Source organism: Bos grunniens, chromosome 10, assembly GCF_055505025.1.
Source record: "Bos grunniens cultivar Pamir isolate PY7600 chromosome 10, Bosgru_T2T1.0, whole genome shotgun sequence".
Classification (NCBI taxonomy): domain Eukaryota; kingdom Metazoa; phylum Chordata; class Mammalia; order Artiodactyla; family Bovidae; genus Bos; species Bos grunniens.
The window spans coordinates 77,664,335-77,682,093 of NC_141174.1; the positions used below are offsets into that span (position 1 = coordinate 77,664,335).

At 41.0% G+C, this 17,759-nt stretch overlaps 1 protein-coding gene across 4 annotated transcripts; it reads right to left on the reverse strand.

The window, feature by feature from the left end:
- Window positions 1-218: 218 nt before the first annotated feature.
- Window positions 219-15,060, reverse strand: METTL3 (methyltransferase 3, N6-adenosine-methyltransferase complex catalytic subunit). 4 transcript variants are annotated; one of them, XM_086322299.1, is made up of 11 exons: window positions 14,852-15,060; window positions 5,416-5,633; window positions 4,915-5,319; window positions 3,720-3,895; window positions 2,936-3,152; window positions 2,520-2,707; window positions 2,102-2,140; window positions 1,829-1,937; window positions 1,626-1,691; window positions 1,348-1,460; window positions 219-450 (listed from the first exon to the last, which is right to left on the reverse strand). In XM_086322299.1, the coding sequence occupies exons 1-11, from the start codon at window positions 14,949-14,951 to the stop codon at window positions 339-341; spliced, it is 1,743 nt and encodes a 580-aa protein (XP_086178425.1). In that variant the 5' UTR covers window positions 14,952-15,060; the 3' UTR covers window positions 219-338. The 4 variants fall into 4 exon arrangements, 2 of the variants coding, with proteins under 2 accessions (XP_086178425.1, XP_086178426.1); XR_015135097.1 differs by lacking the exon at window positions 2,520-2,707; XM_086322300.1 differs by lacking the exon at window positions 1,348-1,460.
- Between the last annotated feature and the right edge of the window lie 2,699 nt (window positions 15,061-17,759).

Genomic DNA, 17,759 nt, shown 5'->3' on the forward strand with positions numbered 1-17,759 from the left:
TTTCTTATCATGTTTATAACACTTAACTGCTGATCAAATCAACATTTTAATGCTTCCCACACATTCGTTTAGTTTGAAGCCTTATAGCAACCCAATAAGGCAGGTAACATTTCCCAGTTACCTAACATTCCCAGTTTACATTTATAAGCAATCATACTAAGTTGAGTTACACAAGATCACACACTCTTAAGTGGCAGAGCCAGAACTTGACCTCGAAATCCCAACTACAATACAAACTTTTATTTAAATAAGGGGGAAAAAAAGCTATTGTACAAATATTACTCTTCAGGTGCAGCCTGTAGAGCCATGGCTATGGATGCTTAGGTTCAGAAGTACTTCTATAGATTCTTAGGTTTAGAGATGATACCATCTGGATATCTTTGCTTGAACCGGGCAACCACATCTGGGTCTAGTAGATGGATCCCATCCAGTTGGTTTCCAAGGGTGATCCTGAAGCAAGGGGAAAGACAGGGCAAGCCAAAAATCCTGGAATTTAAAGGCTTAATACTGTTAAAAGATGTGTTCTTTTCATTAAGTCTGCCTATCATCTCAATAGGCTTCTGAATATCTGTGCCAATTCTTTTATAAAGATAGTATATGGTACTAAGGCTGGTAAGAAATTGGGCAAATTCTGATGTTAAAAGAGGCTGGATCTGTACTAATTAAGGGTTAATAACTTACAGCTAACTAGGTCTACATCACAAAGTTATGCTGCCAGTGACTACTCTGGATGAGTAACATGCTAGCAGCATGTCTTTTAAAGCTCTACCTATAGGATGAAAGACTAAAATTGTTGACAGATTAAATAGGTTCTCAGTAACCACCAGGGGGCAGATTCAGTACATGCAGTAGAATAATGAAGAGCTTTAGGGGTGGAGACCTTAAGAGCAGTGTTTAAATCTTAAAAACCTTTTGGTTTTCCAGTGAATGCTGGTCGCTTAAGAATCCTCTGAAGCCCATTTACAGACTAGTGGAAGTGAGGTGACGCTCTGCTGCTGCTGCTACTAAGTCGCTTCAGTTGTGTCCGACTCTGTGTGACCCCAGAGACAGCAGCCCACTAGGCTTCCCCGTCCCTGGGATTCTCCAGGCAAGAACACTGGAGTGGGTTGCCATTTCTTTCTCCAATGCATGAAAGTGAAAAGTGAAAGTGAAGTCGCTCAGTCGTTCCCGACTCTTAGCGACCCCATGGACTGCAGCCTACCAGGCTCCTCGGTCCATGGATTTTCCAGGCAAGAGTACTGGAGTGGGGTGCCATTGCCTTCTCCGAAGGTGATGCTCTACTAACTTATATATTTGACCATAAACAGTTGTGCCCTTGGGGGCTAGCATGTTCTCTGGTCTCCTTACCAGTTGGGTTGCACATTGTGTGGTCGTCCAAATAACTCAATCTTGCGAGTGCCAGGGGACAGTCTTTCAATCATGCCATAGATTTCATCTGGTTTATGACTAGTGGAACGAACCTAAGAAATAAAAGCTCGAGCTACTTTTAAGTTACCCAAGATAGCAATTCTAGGCCTTTCCACTTATGTTTATGATCCCAATGAGAAAACCTGGAATAAGAATATACCTGACTAGAACAGCTGATTTAAAATGTGGCTCTTTGGATGCCTGGGGAAAGCACGTACCTCAGCTACGATCACATCACAATCCAGACCCTGGTTGAAGCCTTGGGGATTTCCTTTGACACCAACCTGCTCACCAGAGAACAGAATGATGAAAAATTTATGAAAGTTTTATGAAACCCCAGTATTTGAACTGTTTCTCAATAAGAAATCAAACAACTCCTATTTTTCGCTCCATCTAATGTATTGGGCCCCCTGCTGCTCACCAAGCAGTGTTCCTTCCCATGGTTCAACCAGTGACCTGTACGGCCTGTTCGAATGATGCGCTGCAGTTGATTTGTCTTCACCCAGATAATTTCATCTACCCGTTCATAACTGTGGGATATAAGAAAAGAATCAGAACTTTAATCAGGCTTTCACAGTTTAAGGATGATACCATCTACTCTACAGAGGCAAGAAATCACAGTATACTCTGAAAGAAGGAAACCCTATCAACTACATATTTCCCTCAGAAGAAAAGAACAGTGATGGCTACTTACCCCCAGAGGTTCAGACATTCTCTGCCCAACTCCATGGCCCTGGAAAGAAATAAGGGTTAAACAGCTACTTCCATGGCAGTATTTTTTCTCCCTTCAAGATATATGTGTTGTTTTCAATAGACATTCGGTGAACATTTACATGCAAGACACCATTGGGGCAAGAGAATGGATCTAAGAATGAAAAGGCAAAACATAGTATCTATTCTCAATGGTCTTACCTTTCACAAGAAACAAATGTAGAGCTAAACAGAATTCATGGTATCATTTGTATTATAAACAGGCATCAGATCTCAGTAGGTAAGAAAGGCTGACTGAGTCATAAGTTTAATAGAGCTAGAAAAACCCAAGATTTTATCCCCACCCAGTACTCACTCTGTACTATATCTGCCCATACCTACATATCTTTGAACTGCATTACCTGCCTGTGACCCAGAGGAAGAGAAAGCCATCATCCTGCAGTACTGGTATGTTGAGCCTGCGCATCTCATCATCTGTCAGGGTCCCATAGGGCAGCTCCATGTGAATATCCCAGGGTGGGTCAGCCATCACAACTGCAAACTTGCCCAAGATACTGACGTCCAGGTAGCGGATATCACAACAGATCCACTGCATGAGGTGGTATTTGGTCATCTTCCCTTCCTTCACTCTCCGATTCATGGCCCCAGTCCCTCTTTTTCCATTGGATTTTCCTGTTCCCTCATATGCTATATATCCCGCTCCATTCCCAATCAGCAAGGGAGATTGCTGATTATGCCTTGCTTTCCTACATGTATGGCTGCTCTACTGAGATAAAGGTCCTTAAGTTGAGGTTAAGTTTTCTGAGCAGACAGGTACCTGAGGTGGGAAGAGTCTATCTGCACTGGAGTCACCTCCAACGCTCTGTGTAAGGGCAAGCTCTTGGCTTGGTGTATGGTCTTTGCTTCCAGGAGCCTCAGAATCCATGCAAGCATCAATTTCATAGTGAACATATTTGCAGGTATCCATGTGGAAACATGTGTTAAGGAAAGAGCAGTCTCCTAATGACTCATCAGTGTGTTTATTGATGATCCGTCTGGGGAAATAGTAAGGGACAGTTGGAATCAATATGGTGTTCCAGTTAGATCCCCCAGTTCAAGTTCTAAACTGTTGCAAAATTTGCAATCTTTCACTATCATCAGAGCTTCCTCTCAGAGTTTTCAGATAAGGAAAGCAGGTGATATTAAAATCTGTAATTTACAATAAAGAAATGTTTTTCAATTCCTCTCTGAGCAAAAACTTAACTTCCTTATGACAGGAATAAAGCTCTGACCTAAGAGGCCAGGTTCTTGTTTCTCCTAAGACTGTCCTTCTAGAGAACTTTAACTTTCCCTGGGGATCAAAGACAGAGATATCCTGCTATTGCAAGAAAAGAGCAATTTTTTTTTTTTTTTAATCTCATATCTTTTGGAGAATGCAGCCTGTATTCCCTCCCATAGAACACTACTTCTGAAAGTGTACCTTCAGAATCTCGAAGTCTTAGACAAACCATATTAAAAGCACTTAATAACAGTATTAAAGACAAACCCAATGAGTGGAAGAACCATGCTTAAAAAATGACTGCTTCTAGAAGACCCAGCCAACCCTCTTCCCCTCAAAAGACCTGAAGTGCAGCTTTCGACAGGGCCGGTCAGCATCACTGGCTTTCATACACTCCTCCTTGGTTCCATAGTCACAGAACTCTTGAACTTGAGCCCGACCTCGTGAGCGAAACTTTTCAACAATGGATTGTTCCTTGGCTGTTGTAGTATTTAGTAACTCTAGGATCTCCTGACTAACCTGGGTGATAGAAGAAACCTTCGTCTGGAAAGGGTTCGTAGATAAAATTAGCCCTTAAACCACCTCTGCAAATTCTACTTGACATCAATGTCCTATGCTGCTGCTGCTGCTAAGTCACTTCAGTCGTGTCCGACTCTGTGCGACCCCAGAGACGGCAGCCCACCAGGCTCCCCCGTCCCTGGGATTCTCCAGGCAAGAACACTGGAGTGGGTTGCCATTTCCTTCTCCAATGCATGAAAAGGGTCAATAAACTACATTAATATGAGAAAACCCAGGAGAAGAGATTTTTCATGGATTTAGTCCTTTCTCACAAATCTGCACTTGGGATGAAATTAAAATATATGCAGAGCAGTTCCTGCTGCTAAGCATTAAGCTAAGCTCCCCTCCCCAGGAAAGCATTCTTTTCAACCAAAACCACTTATATTTAATACGTACTGAAGCAAGACACAGTGCTGATAAGCACTTTACTGTTTGGTTCAGAGCCTAGGCAACAATTCTACACGGTGGGTGGGTGGAGGGGACAGGTGGGAGGTGGTATTCTAGTTAGTCTCACAAATGAAAAGACTAAGCATCGAGAGAATTGTTCAAATTTATACAGCTAGAAATAGGAAATGGCTAATTCATGTGGGTCCGAAATATTCTTCCAAACCAGTGAAAAAGACCCAGTGAAAAAGATTCTCTAAATCCGAGTTCTCAGCATTTGGTGCACTGATGATGTTTTTGGCCAGATAATTCTTTGTGGGTTAACCTACTAAGATTATAGGATGCTGTGCAGCATCCCTTGCCTCTCTACCCAATAGGTATCTGTAGCACTCCTGTGTTGTGACAACCAAAAACGTCTCCAGACTTTGCAAAACGTCCCCTGGGCGTTAGGAGGGAGGGTAATATCATCCTCAGTTGAGAACCACTGCTCTAAACCCTCAATTCTAAGAACTGCTCTTTGCCCCTAGGAGTAAATTCTTCTCAACCAATGCTAAAATTCAAAGTATAAGTGTGAAAACACTTCTATCTACCCCTACCTTCTTGCTCTGTTGTTCCTTAGTAGATTGTTGGTTAAGAAGGCTCTCTATCTCCAGATCAACATCTGAGGCAGCATGTTTTCTTGATTTCTTGGTTGGCTCCTTGGCTACTTCTGATGCTGAAGAGGCCAGACCAGAGGCCAAAGAGCTAGTAAAGGCAGCTGCTGTGGTGGAGTCCTGCTCTGCACGCCGCTTCTGCCCTGCAATAGTCCCTGCTACCTCCCCAGGGCCCTTCTTTTCTGCCACAGCACCCATCATGGCGGAGAGTTTGGAATGATCAGCATAGGTCACAAGAGTGGGATGTGCATCATCTTGTAGGAGACTTCGCTTTACTTCGATCAACTCCTGAGCCGCAAACTTCTGTAGGAGGCTTTCTACCCCATCCTGAGTGGCAGGGGCATCTGGCTAAGGAAGGAAGGCAGGAGGGAAAGTGTTAAAACCCTGACCATGAACTGATGAAAAACAGTGGCAATTCCCAACCTTGCCTTATGATGTCAGTACCGTGGAGATGGCAAGACGGATGGACACAGCATCAGTGGGCAATGTTAGTGACAGATCAGAGAGGTGGTGTAGCAACTTCTTCTCTAATTCAGGGTCTGTAGCTAGTTCAGGAACTGCTGAAGCTGTACTGGGCTTAGGGCCACCAGAAGTGGGTGCAGCAGGTACTGGGCTGTCGCTACGGAAGGTTGGAGACAGTGCTGCCTCTGGATTCCGAAGATCTAGGAGTGAAGAGACGTGAAAATGAAAAAAGGCAACCACTGTCAATCTACACATTCCTCAGGAATTCAGATTTCCAGCATTTACAACACAGTCCTTTCATTTTGTGCAGAAAATTCTCTGACCAGATTTAGCACTAGATACGAACAAAGCTAGTGGAGGTGATAGAATTCCAGTTGAGCTGTTCCAAATCCTGAAAGATGATGCTGTGAAAGTGCTGCACTCAATATGCCAGCAAATTTGGAAAACTCAGCAGTGGCCACAGGACTGGAAAAGGTCAGTTTTCATTCCAATCCCAAAGAAAGGCAATGCCAAAGAATGCTCAAACTACCGCACAATTGCACTCATCTCACATGCTAGTAAAGTAATGCTCCAAATTCTCCAAGCCAGGCTTCAGCAATATGTGAACCGTGAACTTTCTGATGTTCAAGCTGGTTTTAGAAAAGGCAGAGGAACCAGAGATCAAATTGCCAAATCCCCTGGATCATGGAAAAAGCAAGAGAGTTCCAGAAAAACATCTATTTCTGCTTTATTGACTATGCCAAAGCCTTTGACTGTGTGGATCCCAATAAACTGTGGAAAATTCTGAAAGAGATGGGAATATCAGACCACCTGATCTGCCTCTTGAGAAATTTGTATGCAGGTCAGGAAGCAACAGTTAGAACTGGACATGGAACAACAGATTGGTTCCAAATAGGAAAAGGAGTACGTCAAGGCTGTATATTGTCACCCTGTGTATTTAACTTATATGCAGAGTACATCATGAGAAACACTGGACTGGAAGAAGCACAAGATGGAATCAAGATTGCTGGGAGAAATATCAATCACCTCAGATATGCAGATGACACCACCCTTATGGCAGAAAGTAAAGAGGAACTAAGAAGCCTCTTGATGAAGGTGAAAGTGGAGAGTGAAAAAGTTGGCTTAAAGCTCAACATTCAGAAAACAAAGATCATGGCATCCGGTCCCATCACTTCATGGGAAATAGATGGGGAAACAGTGGAAACAGTGTCAGACTTTATTTTTCTGGGCTCCCGAATCACTGCAGATGCTGACTGCAGCCATGAAATTAAAAGACGCTTACTCCTTGGAAGGAAAGTTATGACCAACCTAGATAGCATATTCAAAAGCAGAGCCGTTACATTGCCAACAAAGGTCCATCTAGTCAAGGCTATGGTTTTTCCTGTGGTCATGTATGGATGTGAGAGTTGGACTGTGAAGAAGGCTGAGCACCGAAGAATTGATGCTTTTGAACTGTGGTGTTGGAGAAGACTCTTGAGAGTCCCTTGGACTGCAAGGAGATCCAACCAGTCCATTCTGAAGGAGATCAGCCGTGGAATTTCTTTGGAAGGAACGATGCTAAAGCTGAAACTCCAGTACTTTGGCCACCTCATGCGGAGAGTTGACTCATTGGAAAAGACTCTGATGCTGGGAGGGATTGGGGGCAAGAGGAGAAGAGGACGACAGAGGATGAGATGGCTGGATGGCATCACTGACTCGATGGACAGGAGTCTGAGTGAACTCCGAGTGTTGGTGATGGACAGGGAGGCCGGGCGTGCTGCAATTCATGGGGTCACAAAGAGTCCGACACGACTGAGCGACTGATCTGATCTGACCCTTTATTAAATCACACCCAAGCATTCACTGCTTTGCCAAGATAAATTTTCTGGGATCTGCTTACTCTTTCTATGTTGGGTGAGAAGTATTTCCTAATTTCATTCCTTGCTCTGCTTCAAAGGAAATAAATTAGCAGCTTGGTAGATTTAAATGTCCATACCACCTCCCTTCAGTCACGCTAAATGACAACTGATATAATCAACCTGAATTTATCAAGAATATTTTCACCAACCTAAACTGTGATGAGATCTTTTTGAAGAACTGAGTTCGAGTTTTAATAAATAAAGCCCGCTGGACATCAGAGAGTATAAAAAATGACAGTGTTGGGGGTTATAACTCAAACACAAAAATTTTATAGAACTACTGAAGCCCTGGTCACCAATAATAGTTCCTGAGTATATTCCTATAACCTACTCTAGTACTTCAAAAGCTGGGTAGCCATCACAACCTTAATAAGATTTAAGAAACTCAAATTAGGACAACATATTACCTTTGGGAAAGCCTAATATCTGTGATTATTTATTTAAAATACAAGCGAAATATTAAACATTCAGGATCTATACTGGAATTCTGTTAAATACTATCTAAGTGGCCACGGGGTCACTAGGAGTCGGACACGACTGAGCGACTTTACTTTCACTTTTCACTTTCATGCATTGGAGAAGGAAATGGCAACCCACTCCAGTGTTCTTGCCAGGAGAATCCCAGGGATGGGGAAGCCTGGTGGGCTGCTGTCTATGGGGTCGCACAGAGTCGGACACGACTAAAGCAACTTAGCAGCAGCAGCAGCAGCAAGTGGCCACTAGTTTACATTTAGAGGTATTTTAGTTACTTAGAAATTTCCACTCTAATAGAACTGACTTCAAAAAATTTAGCTCAGAATTCCAAGGAAAATGGAGCTGAACTATACCAAACACCTTACCGGAACAGTTACATTTTAGGAAAATAAGTTATACCCTATGTGGAAAAGAGACTCCACAATTTCATACTAGCTGAAAACATTAAATAATTGACAGAGTTTTTTTCACCTTGCTCACTGATGATTCTTTTATGTTGTGCTGAACCTCAGACTAGAACAAGTTCCTTGTTTTGTTTTGGCAAGGAGGTGTTGTACACATAGAAATCATGGAAGCACTTTGAAGGTCTGGATGGGAAAGTCTGAGAGCAAGCAATCTAAGCTAAAGATAACATATGAAATTTAAGTGACAATTACTATTTAGCTTACTTGGAAGATTACAGGCACAATTCTTACACTGAATAGGATTGAACTGGTAACTACTCAAGTCCCTTGCAACTGAGAGATTCTAATAAATCTGAGCTAAAAATACCCCAATTATAATTTACACTAGTTTCAAACTCTGAGCTTTTAAAAAAATCAGTCAAATTTAAAATTTCTTCAGAAGAAACCAAAAATTTCTTTCATTAAGTAACCTAACCTAGCAAAATTAATGATGAAACCTTATTATTATAGCAGAAAAAATACAAAGTGTTTTAAAATTAGCATTTCAGGCATTACACGCACAGTTTTATACATTATGTACTGACCATTTTAACTCATGATGTATGCTAAAGGGAGCAAATTATATAAGGTATTAAAGAGTTTGAGGGACTTCCATGGTGCTCCAGCGGCTAAGACTCCATGCTAACAATGCAGGGGGCCTGTGTTCGATCCTTGGTTAGGGAACTATATCCTATATGCTTGCAACTAAGAGTTTGCATGCCACAACTGAAGATCCCACATATTGCAACATGCCGCATGGAAGACAGAAAATACCGAGTGCCATAACTAAGACCCAGCAGCACAGCCAAATAAATAATTTGACAATAGAAAGAGCTGTGCAGTTTTGAAACTTTTTAATATTTTAGATAAACTATATAAATTATCCATATCCCCCCCTTTATATTTAAACATTACTTGCCAGGTACCTTTAATATTCTTTTGCCATTAGTATGAGTTTTATTTCTTTAATAAAGACCTAAGCACCCTATGCTGCTGCCAAGTCGCTTCAGTCATGTCTGACTCTGTGCGACCCCATAGACGGCAGCCCACCAGGCTCCCCTGTCCCTGGGATTCTCCAGGCAAGAACACTGGAGTGGGTCTCTATTATGTCTTTTTTTAACCACTTAATTATGATTAGCATGTAAAAAGTTGTATATCTTAACATATACAACTCAGTGAGTTTGGAGACAGTCTACACTCATTAAATCATTACCACCACCAAGGCCATAACCGTATCTGTCATTTCCCAAAAGTTTCTTTCTGCTGCCTTTATTATTATTTTTGTGTATCTGGTAAGACCACTTAACACAGGATCTACCCCCTTAGAAAATGTTAAGTATACAACACAGTCCTGTTAACCACAGGCACTACACACTGTGTAAGAGATCTCCAGAACTTATTTATCTTGCATAACTGAGATTCTGTACCCTTTTACTATCACCTCTCCATTTTTCCCCTTCCCTAGGCCTTAGCAATCACCACTCTACTTCTATGACTTTGACAATTTTAGATTCCACATGTCAAATACAATCTAAGTGAGACCATACAGTATTTGCATCTGACTTAGTTCACTTATCATAATGTCCTCCAGATCCACCCATGCTGTCACAGATGGCTGGATTTCCTCCTACTTTTAGCTGTGAAACATCCCATTGCATGTATATTTCATGTTTTCTTTATCCACTTATCCATCAATGGATGTTTAGGTTGCTTCCATATCTTGGCTGTATGTGAACATAAATAATGTTACAATGAGCGTGGATGTGCAGGTATCTCCTTGAAATCCTTATTTCAAATCCTTTGAATTCCTAAAAGTGAAACTGCTAGATCATATGGTAATTCTGTTTTTTTACTTACTGAGGAACTTCCATACTGTTTTCCATAGTGGCTACGCCAGTTTACATTCCCATTATCGGTGAATCAGGATTCCCTTTTCTTGCTAACACTTTTCTTTTTTTTAATAACAAGTTTGAGATGATATCTTATTATGGTTATGATTTGCATTCCCCTGATGATTAGTGATGTTGAACAAGTTTTCAAACACCTGTTGGTCATTTGCATGTCTTCTTTGGAGACCTATTACCTTTTAAATTAGCATATTTTGCTTGTTTCTTGCCCTTCTGACTTAAAAGAAAATAAGTGTTGTCACTGATTAAAGTAAATAGTAAGCATTTTCCATAATTTCAACATTTCAATCAGTGTTTCATTCTTGTTAATGTAATCTAACCCAAATTCTGTTCAGGAACACACTTATTCACTGTCACATTACTTTCCTTTTTGCCACAATGGTTCTTGAGATGCTTGGCTTAAATATGCAATAATACCACATTATTTCCATGATAAACATTTTGTTGATTGAATTTATTTTAAATGAAGTCCAGAATCTAACAGTTCAAAGAATAAAGCAATCTACTTGACATTATTACATCTATTATCATATTTAAAATAACAATGTATAAATTTGGTTGGATCTTAATGCTGGTTAGATGTTTGGTTAGATGTTCATTTTCTACCAACTAGTTTATCAGATTTTTCATGCAAATGTTACATGCTATTTCTAAAATATACTACACGTTTTTTCATGTAAACTTTCAACACCTAGCAGACATTATCTCAGTGAGGAAAAGCACTGACTTTGTTCCGATGTTAATATCATTAAGTTGAAAATGTACTTTTTATAATTCACCTACTGATACTATGAAGACTGTAATATAAACATTTCTTACAATTTTTGCTTTCTCTACTAACAAAATTTATATGTTCTTTGAGTTATGTTTAATGACTTTTTCTTACAGCAAGAACTCTATGATAAAGAACCACTTTAACATATATTTTCAATCCCTAGAATTGGATACAAATCTTTTTTTCTTTTTGGTAATTTGACCAATACTTAAGTTTTAATACAGTTCTGTGATTCTGGTTATGAATCCTTATGTTAGTAACACCTCCTGGGAGTATTCTTTTCATTGCATTCAGGACATGGAGCTGAAAATAGCTCTTTTAAGGTTACTAGGAGGAGGAGGCTCACATTTAATATTTGGAACAAAATTTAACAGCTGATTAATGTAACTGTTATTTATAGATGGGCTTGAGCCACTCTGAATTCCCTGAAGTCAAACACAAATTTGTGCACAGATACACAAATTTGGGCGAAAGATTCCAACCCTTTATCATTCTTAAAATGGGTTATGGGCGGAAAATAATTAGGAATCCCTGAGTTCCAACTCCTTCAGAAAGTATCCGTTCAGTTATTAATTCAGTACATTTATTGAGCACTTCCATTATTGAGCACTTCCATTATGCTGGTAACTATGTTGATTCTCCACTTCTAATCTAATGAAAAATATAATGTGTTGGGCTCAGCAAAGGAATACTTAATACTTGAGTTTTAAGAGCTCTGTTGAAGATAGATAAAATACTAGCTTGAAGACATAAAAATATGGCCAGATTGTGAACTTGCTGACCTCTAAAACATGTCAATATCCATATTCACATCTTCAATTCCATTGATGAAATACATTGAGCAGTTCACATATTCACTATGTGCTAAGCTGCGCCATGTATGGATGTGAGAGTTGGACTGTGAAGAAAGCTGAGTGCTGAAGAATTGATGCTTTTGAACTGTGGTGTTGGAGAAGACTCTTGAGAGTCCCTTGGACTGCAAGGAGATCCAACTAGTCCATTCTAAAGGAGATCAGTCCTGGGTGTTCTTTGGAAGGACTGAGCTAAAGCTTAAACTCCAGTACTTTGGCCACCTCATGTGAAGAATTGACTCATTGGAAAAGACTCTGATGCTGGGAGAGATTCGGGGCAGGAGGAGAAGGGGACGACAGCGGATGAGATGGCTGGATGGCATCACCGACTCGATGGACAGCATGAGTTTGAGTGAACTCGAGGAGATGGTGATGGACAGGGAGGCCTGGAGTGCTGTGGTTCATGGGGTCGCAAAGAATCGGACACGACTGAGCGACTGAACTGAACTGAACTGAAGCTGCGCCAAGTTTATTTTGTTTCAATTAATGAAATAAACATTTATTGAAAGTAATAATCCTCATTTCAGAAATCTACTTTATTCTATGGAAAACAGTGTGGCAGCTCCTAAGCAAATTAAAAATAGAATTACCATATGCTCCAGCAATTCCACTTCTGTTATATGTCCAAAAAAGTTGAAAACAGAATCTTGAAGCGATAACCTGTTACACCCGTATTCACAGCAGCATTATTCACAATAGCCAAAATGTGGAAGCAACCCTCAAGTATCCGCCAATGGATAAATGGATAAAGAAAATGTGGTATATACATACAATGGAATATTATTCAGCTTTAAAAAGGAAGGAAATTATGACACGTGCTACAACATAGATGAACCTTGAGGATGTGCTAAAGGAAATCAGTCAAACACTTCATGATTCCATTTTCACAAGGTATCTAGAGTAGTCAAACTCACAGAAACAAGGTAGAATGGTGGTTGCCAGGGACTGGGATGAAGGGAAAATAGTGAATTCCAGTTTTGCAAGACAAAAGAATTTTGGAGACTGGTTGCACAACAATGTGAATATATATCACACTGTCAACTATACATTTTAAAATGGTTAGATGGTATTTTATGGTATGTGTACTTTTGCCATAATTTTTTTTTAAGTTATACCTTAAAAATGCCAAGCTAACAAAGGTCTCCCAGTGATTCTTTGTTCATAATATTTTGCATTTATTAATGACATGGATACATTTCAGTTTATTTAAATATCCTTGTCTTTTAATATTGAGCTCAGCAGTAAATAATTAAGTATCAGATTTCAGTAACCCTATAAAAATATAGATGTGGTAAGAACATTTTTATTTCCTGTGAGAAAAGAACTAAATGATCTGAATTTTCATGTAGCCTTTGGTTATATCTTACATGACAAACTGGTTAAGAGAGTGTTTCACAATGTTTTCCTGAGAATCCTAACCCTTAAAGAAACAGATTCTTTGGAATAACCAAAATAACTCAATGGAAGAACAATGATAGGCTGGCTGACTTAATTTGTGTGTTTCATCTCTACCTATCCCCTAAAGACCAAATAGGCCCATCAAAGCTCTGGGCTAGAAGGTAATATATGTTTAATCACAAACTCAAAAACAATTTTACAGGAATCTAAATTATATCAAGTGGCTATACTAAAAGTCTTAACCATATTTTATTAAGTGGATGTACAAATCAAGAGATATTTATATTCCAAAAGAATACTTATGTTCAAGGGAGAATAGATCTTGCTTTCAAAATTATTAAACATGCTCAGCAAGGACCCTGATGAAGTTTTCAGACTCTAGTGGTTGGATTTGCATACAGCACAAAGTTTGGTTAATACCAAAGTGTGGTTAATACCATGTAAAAGTGAAGTGGAATTTCTATTAATTAATCCTTGGTAATATGACTTGCACTTCTTCCTCTACTTGCTCTGCCCTCTTACCATCTCTTTAGTTATTTAAGTCCTATATAGCCACTGAGACCAAATTCCAAGTGTCAACTCTTCCATGATGCCTTCACTGACTAGACTGACTCTTGTTAGTTCTACCTTCACTATGCTCATTGTGGAATTAATTCATTTGGCATTTTACATATACCATCGTGTATTTCTGACTTCTCCTTTATTCCCAACTAAATTTTAAACTCCTTGAGGGCAGGGACACGGTCTAATTTTTGTCTAACTAGACTCATGTAGATACTCGATAGATGTCCACTTATTTTGGTGTAAGAGTCCTGCCAAGGCATCTTTTAGTTTCAAGGGCCAGAATACAAGTGCATAGACCTAATATACTTCAACACAAGATTAAGAAATGGACTCGGGTATACTGATAAACAATGCAAGTTGCCACAAGAGTGGTACGTACTCATTATCCTTGCAGATCTTTAATTGATTTGCTTTAGATAATTAAGTGTTTGTGTAGGGGATGTGGTATGAGTAGACAATCTTTTGAGGTTCCTTCAAGTTTTAAGACTGTGACACGGGTCAATAGGAGGGGAGAAAAAGTTTCAAAACAAATGTTTTCAGATTCCTGCTCGGTGTGTAAATGGCTAAACCAATGCCACTTCCTTTTACTCATTCAGCAACATCGAGTGCCAACTCTGTGAGGACCACTGAACTGGGCACTGTAGATATAAAGGCTCAGTACTTGTTCTCACGGTGCCCAGAATCGCAAAGAAACGACCAATACAAAGCAATTGCTATAACCAAGGGAAGAACAAAGCGCTATGGGAGTTAACCATAAAAAGGGACTTGCTGCTTCAAGGAATAGGGGCTGAAAGCCCTAGCAAACGGGACGCTCTCGTAGACTTAAGAAACGTCAGTCAACGAGACGGGGGGACGCGAAGATGCGAAGGGAGCTTCCGACCTGGGAAAGAGAACTGGAGGAACCAGAGCCCAGGGTGAGAAGAAGCCGCTACTACCTGCAGGAAAATGAAGCATCTGTGCTGCTGAGGGGGAAGAGAACCGGAACCAATGTATGAAGCGTTAAAGAAACAGACGTTTGAGGAAAGGCACCAACTCGGGAGCTTTTTTCTCCAGGGTTCCCTCAAGCCCTCTCTAGCAAGGCATCGGCCCCAACAACCCCGCGCCTCACCCAAGTGCCCCGAGTCCTGCTTCCGCCTCCGCTGCAGCCTCTCCCGCAGTGAGTCCAGCTGCTTTTTGTGGGCCTGGATAGAGCTCCACGTGTCCGACATTTCAGTCTCGTGGCCCGGCCACGTCTCCAACTAGGCACGGCGGACTAGCGCTTCCCAGTTCTGGCTTCAAGAAATTGCCTAACTCTCTCACGCGGACACCCTCAAGGCTAGCCGGAAAGAGATCCCAGCAGATGCTATGGAGGGAAAGTCACTTCCGGTTTCCCTCTCCCTTTGAAGCTGAAATGAGAGCCACCATAAGTGTTGGCAGAATGGCAGATATGTTTTTTACAGGCGCTCTTTCGCGCTTCCGGGTGCGTTGAGGCTGTGGTTGCCGTGTTGGTGTCTGGCAAAGCTGCCATGTTGCTTATAGCCGCGCATGCGGCCATGTGGAGTATTAGGAAATGCGTCCGAGTGCGTTAAGGCGGCGCTCCAGGGCAGCGTGTGTAATCCCGATTTTTGAAATGAAGGATCACTAATTACTTTGGACAGTTTGACACTAGCATACCTTTGCCACTAAAGATGTAAGTTCATGTTTCCGTGCTGCTGCTGTTTCCGTGCACTTGTTTACAAAAATATACCACTACGTATGCTTCTTTGAGGGAAGAGGACTGATGGGACAGAGATACTGTAAAGAGATTCAGTTCAGTTAGTTCAGTCGCTCAGTCGTGTCCGACTCTTTGCGATCCCATGAATTGCAGCACGCCAGGCCTCCCTGTCTGTCCATCACCAACTCCCAGAGTCCACCCAAACCCATGTCCATCGAGTCGGTGATGCCATCCAACTATCTCATCCTCTGTTTGTCCCCTTCTCCTGGTGGCTCAGAGGTTAAAGCGTCTGCCTCCCATGCAGGAGACCTGGGCTCGATCCCTGGGTCGGGAAGATTCCCTGGAGAAGGAAATGGTAACCCACTCCAGTATCCTTGCCTGGAGAATCCCATGGACAGAGGAAGGCTGGTAGCCTACAGCCCAAGGGGTCGCAAAGAGTCGGACATGACTGAGTGACTTCACTTTCACTTTCCTCCTGCCCTCAGTCTTTCCCAGCATCAGGGTCTTTTCCAATGAGTCAGCTCTTCACATGAGGTGGCCAAAGTATTGGAGTTTCAGCCTCAACATCAGACCTTCCAATGAACACCCAGGACTGATCTCTTTTAGGATGGGCTGGTTGGATAAAGAGATTACATATACGTATTCTCACTATTATACCAAATCTACAAGTATCATATGTAATACGTTAAAGTAGATTCTTCAGGGAACTCTCAGGCGGTCCAGTGGTTAGGAGTTCACACTTTCACTGCCCAGTACCCTGTTTGATCTCTGGTAGGGGAACTTAAGATCCTCACAAGTTGGGGAAGGTGGGGGCTAGGTGGGGGGAGGCTAAATTAATAAGTAAAAGTAAGATCGACTCCTCAGAGCGGGTACTAGGGGACTTCTGAGGTTCTGGTTGTGCTGCATTTCTTATTGTGGGCATGAACACGTTGTTTAAGAAAATCATCGGAGCCAAACAGTTTGGTATGTGAAATTCTCTGTATAGTAAACTTAAAAACTTTTTTTTTTTTAATGGGATCCTCTGAATGGAAGTATTTGGGAACCATTGATTTATCAACTCTGTGGAATGCCAAACACTACCAGAAAGAACAGCTTCAGAAGGCATGGCCCCTGTTTTCAGAGTCTCTGGTCTGGTAAAGGAGCCAAAACCGACCCCCTTTACTGATACTGAACCATCTTTGCAACGTAAGGCAGCATGAACATAGGCTTAAAAAACAAACGTGACTGCAAAGAAGGGAGGACATTCCAAGCCCAGATGATCCAAGATGGCATTGGAAAGAAGGTGACATCAAGATTCAGGCTTGAAATGACAGCTAGGACTTAAGTAGGTGAAGTATAAGAAAGAATTCCAGACTAAGAACATGATAAAAGCGAAGGTCTAGACTCGATGTAGGAAAGCATGGTGTATGCCATGTTGAACCAGATTAATTTGGCTAGAACACAGAAAATTATATTTGGGAATTTGGGAGAATATTTGTTTCTATATTTGAAGCTAGATTGCAAAAGGTACCTGTTACCTTGCAATTTATTCAGAATACAACAGGGGACATTTTAAGATTTGCGTATAGGGAATATTTTAGGGGAGCTGATATTTTGGTTGAATTGAGATGGGGAAAAAAGTTTAGAGATAGGGGAAATGATTAGCAGCCTATGGTAACAGTTTCATCATAGAATCTTTAAGTCAGAAGCCATCTATGGATAGTAATGGAAAGGAAGGGATGAAAATGAAGAGGGATTACTAAGAAGAAAGATGTACGTATATTGGAATGTGGCGGTTTCATTCATTTATTCAGCAAATATTTACTGAGTGACCAATTATGTGCTAGGTACTGTGCAGATTTAGTAGTGATCAAAATATTCATCTCCATTTCATTTTCTGAATTTAATTTGCCTTGTGTTCCTTTAAGCATTGAAATGCAGGACACGGAAATGAATATGGGCTCATATGAGCATCTCTGGACATTTAATTTTTAGGATTATACTAATTAGAAGGAGAAATGGAATTTCCATGACAGCCATGGTTAAGAATTGGCCTTCCAATGCATGGGACACAGGTTTGATCGCTGGTTAGTGAACCAAGATCCCACATACTGTGGGCAACCAAACCCACGTGCGGCAACTAGAGCGCCTGCATGCTGCAACGAAGACTCAGTGCAGCCTTGAAAAAAAAGAAGCAAAAATGCTATCTTACCTAGCAGAAATACTCTTGGTGAAGTTGGCTGATCACAAGAGACTACTTCTAAGGGACTGCTCTACCTAAGGGGTTTTGCTTTCTTTAATAAACCTGGTTCTAACAACGACCCTCAAGAAAGTTGACAAAGGA

What these genes read in the sequence shown, in the direction of transcription:
- METTL3 (XM_086322299.1), bottom strand. Translation starts at nt 14,951, where the DNA reads ATGTCGGACACGTGGAGCTCTATCCAGGCCCACAAAAAGCAGCTGGAC. An exon ending in TGTCGAAAGCTGCACTTCAG is followed by an intron (nt 3,153 to 3,719) that starts GTCTTTTGAGGG and finishes CTATTTCCCCAG; the next exon opens with ACGGATCATCAATAAACACA. An exon ending in ATAGACTCTTCCCACCTCAG is followed by an intron (nt 2,708 to 2,935) that starts GTACCTGTCTGC and finishes CACCTCATGCAG; the next exon opens with TGGATCTGTTGTGATATCCG.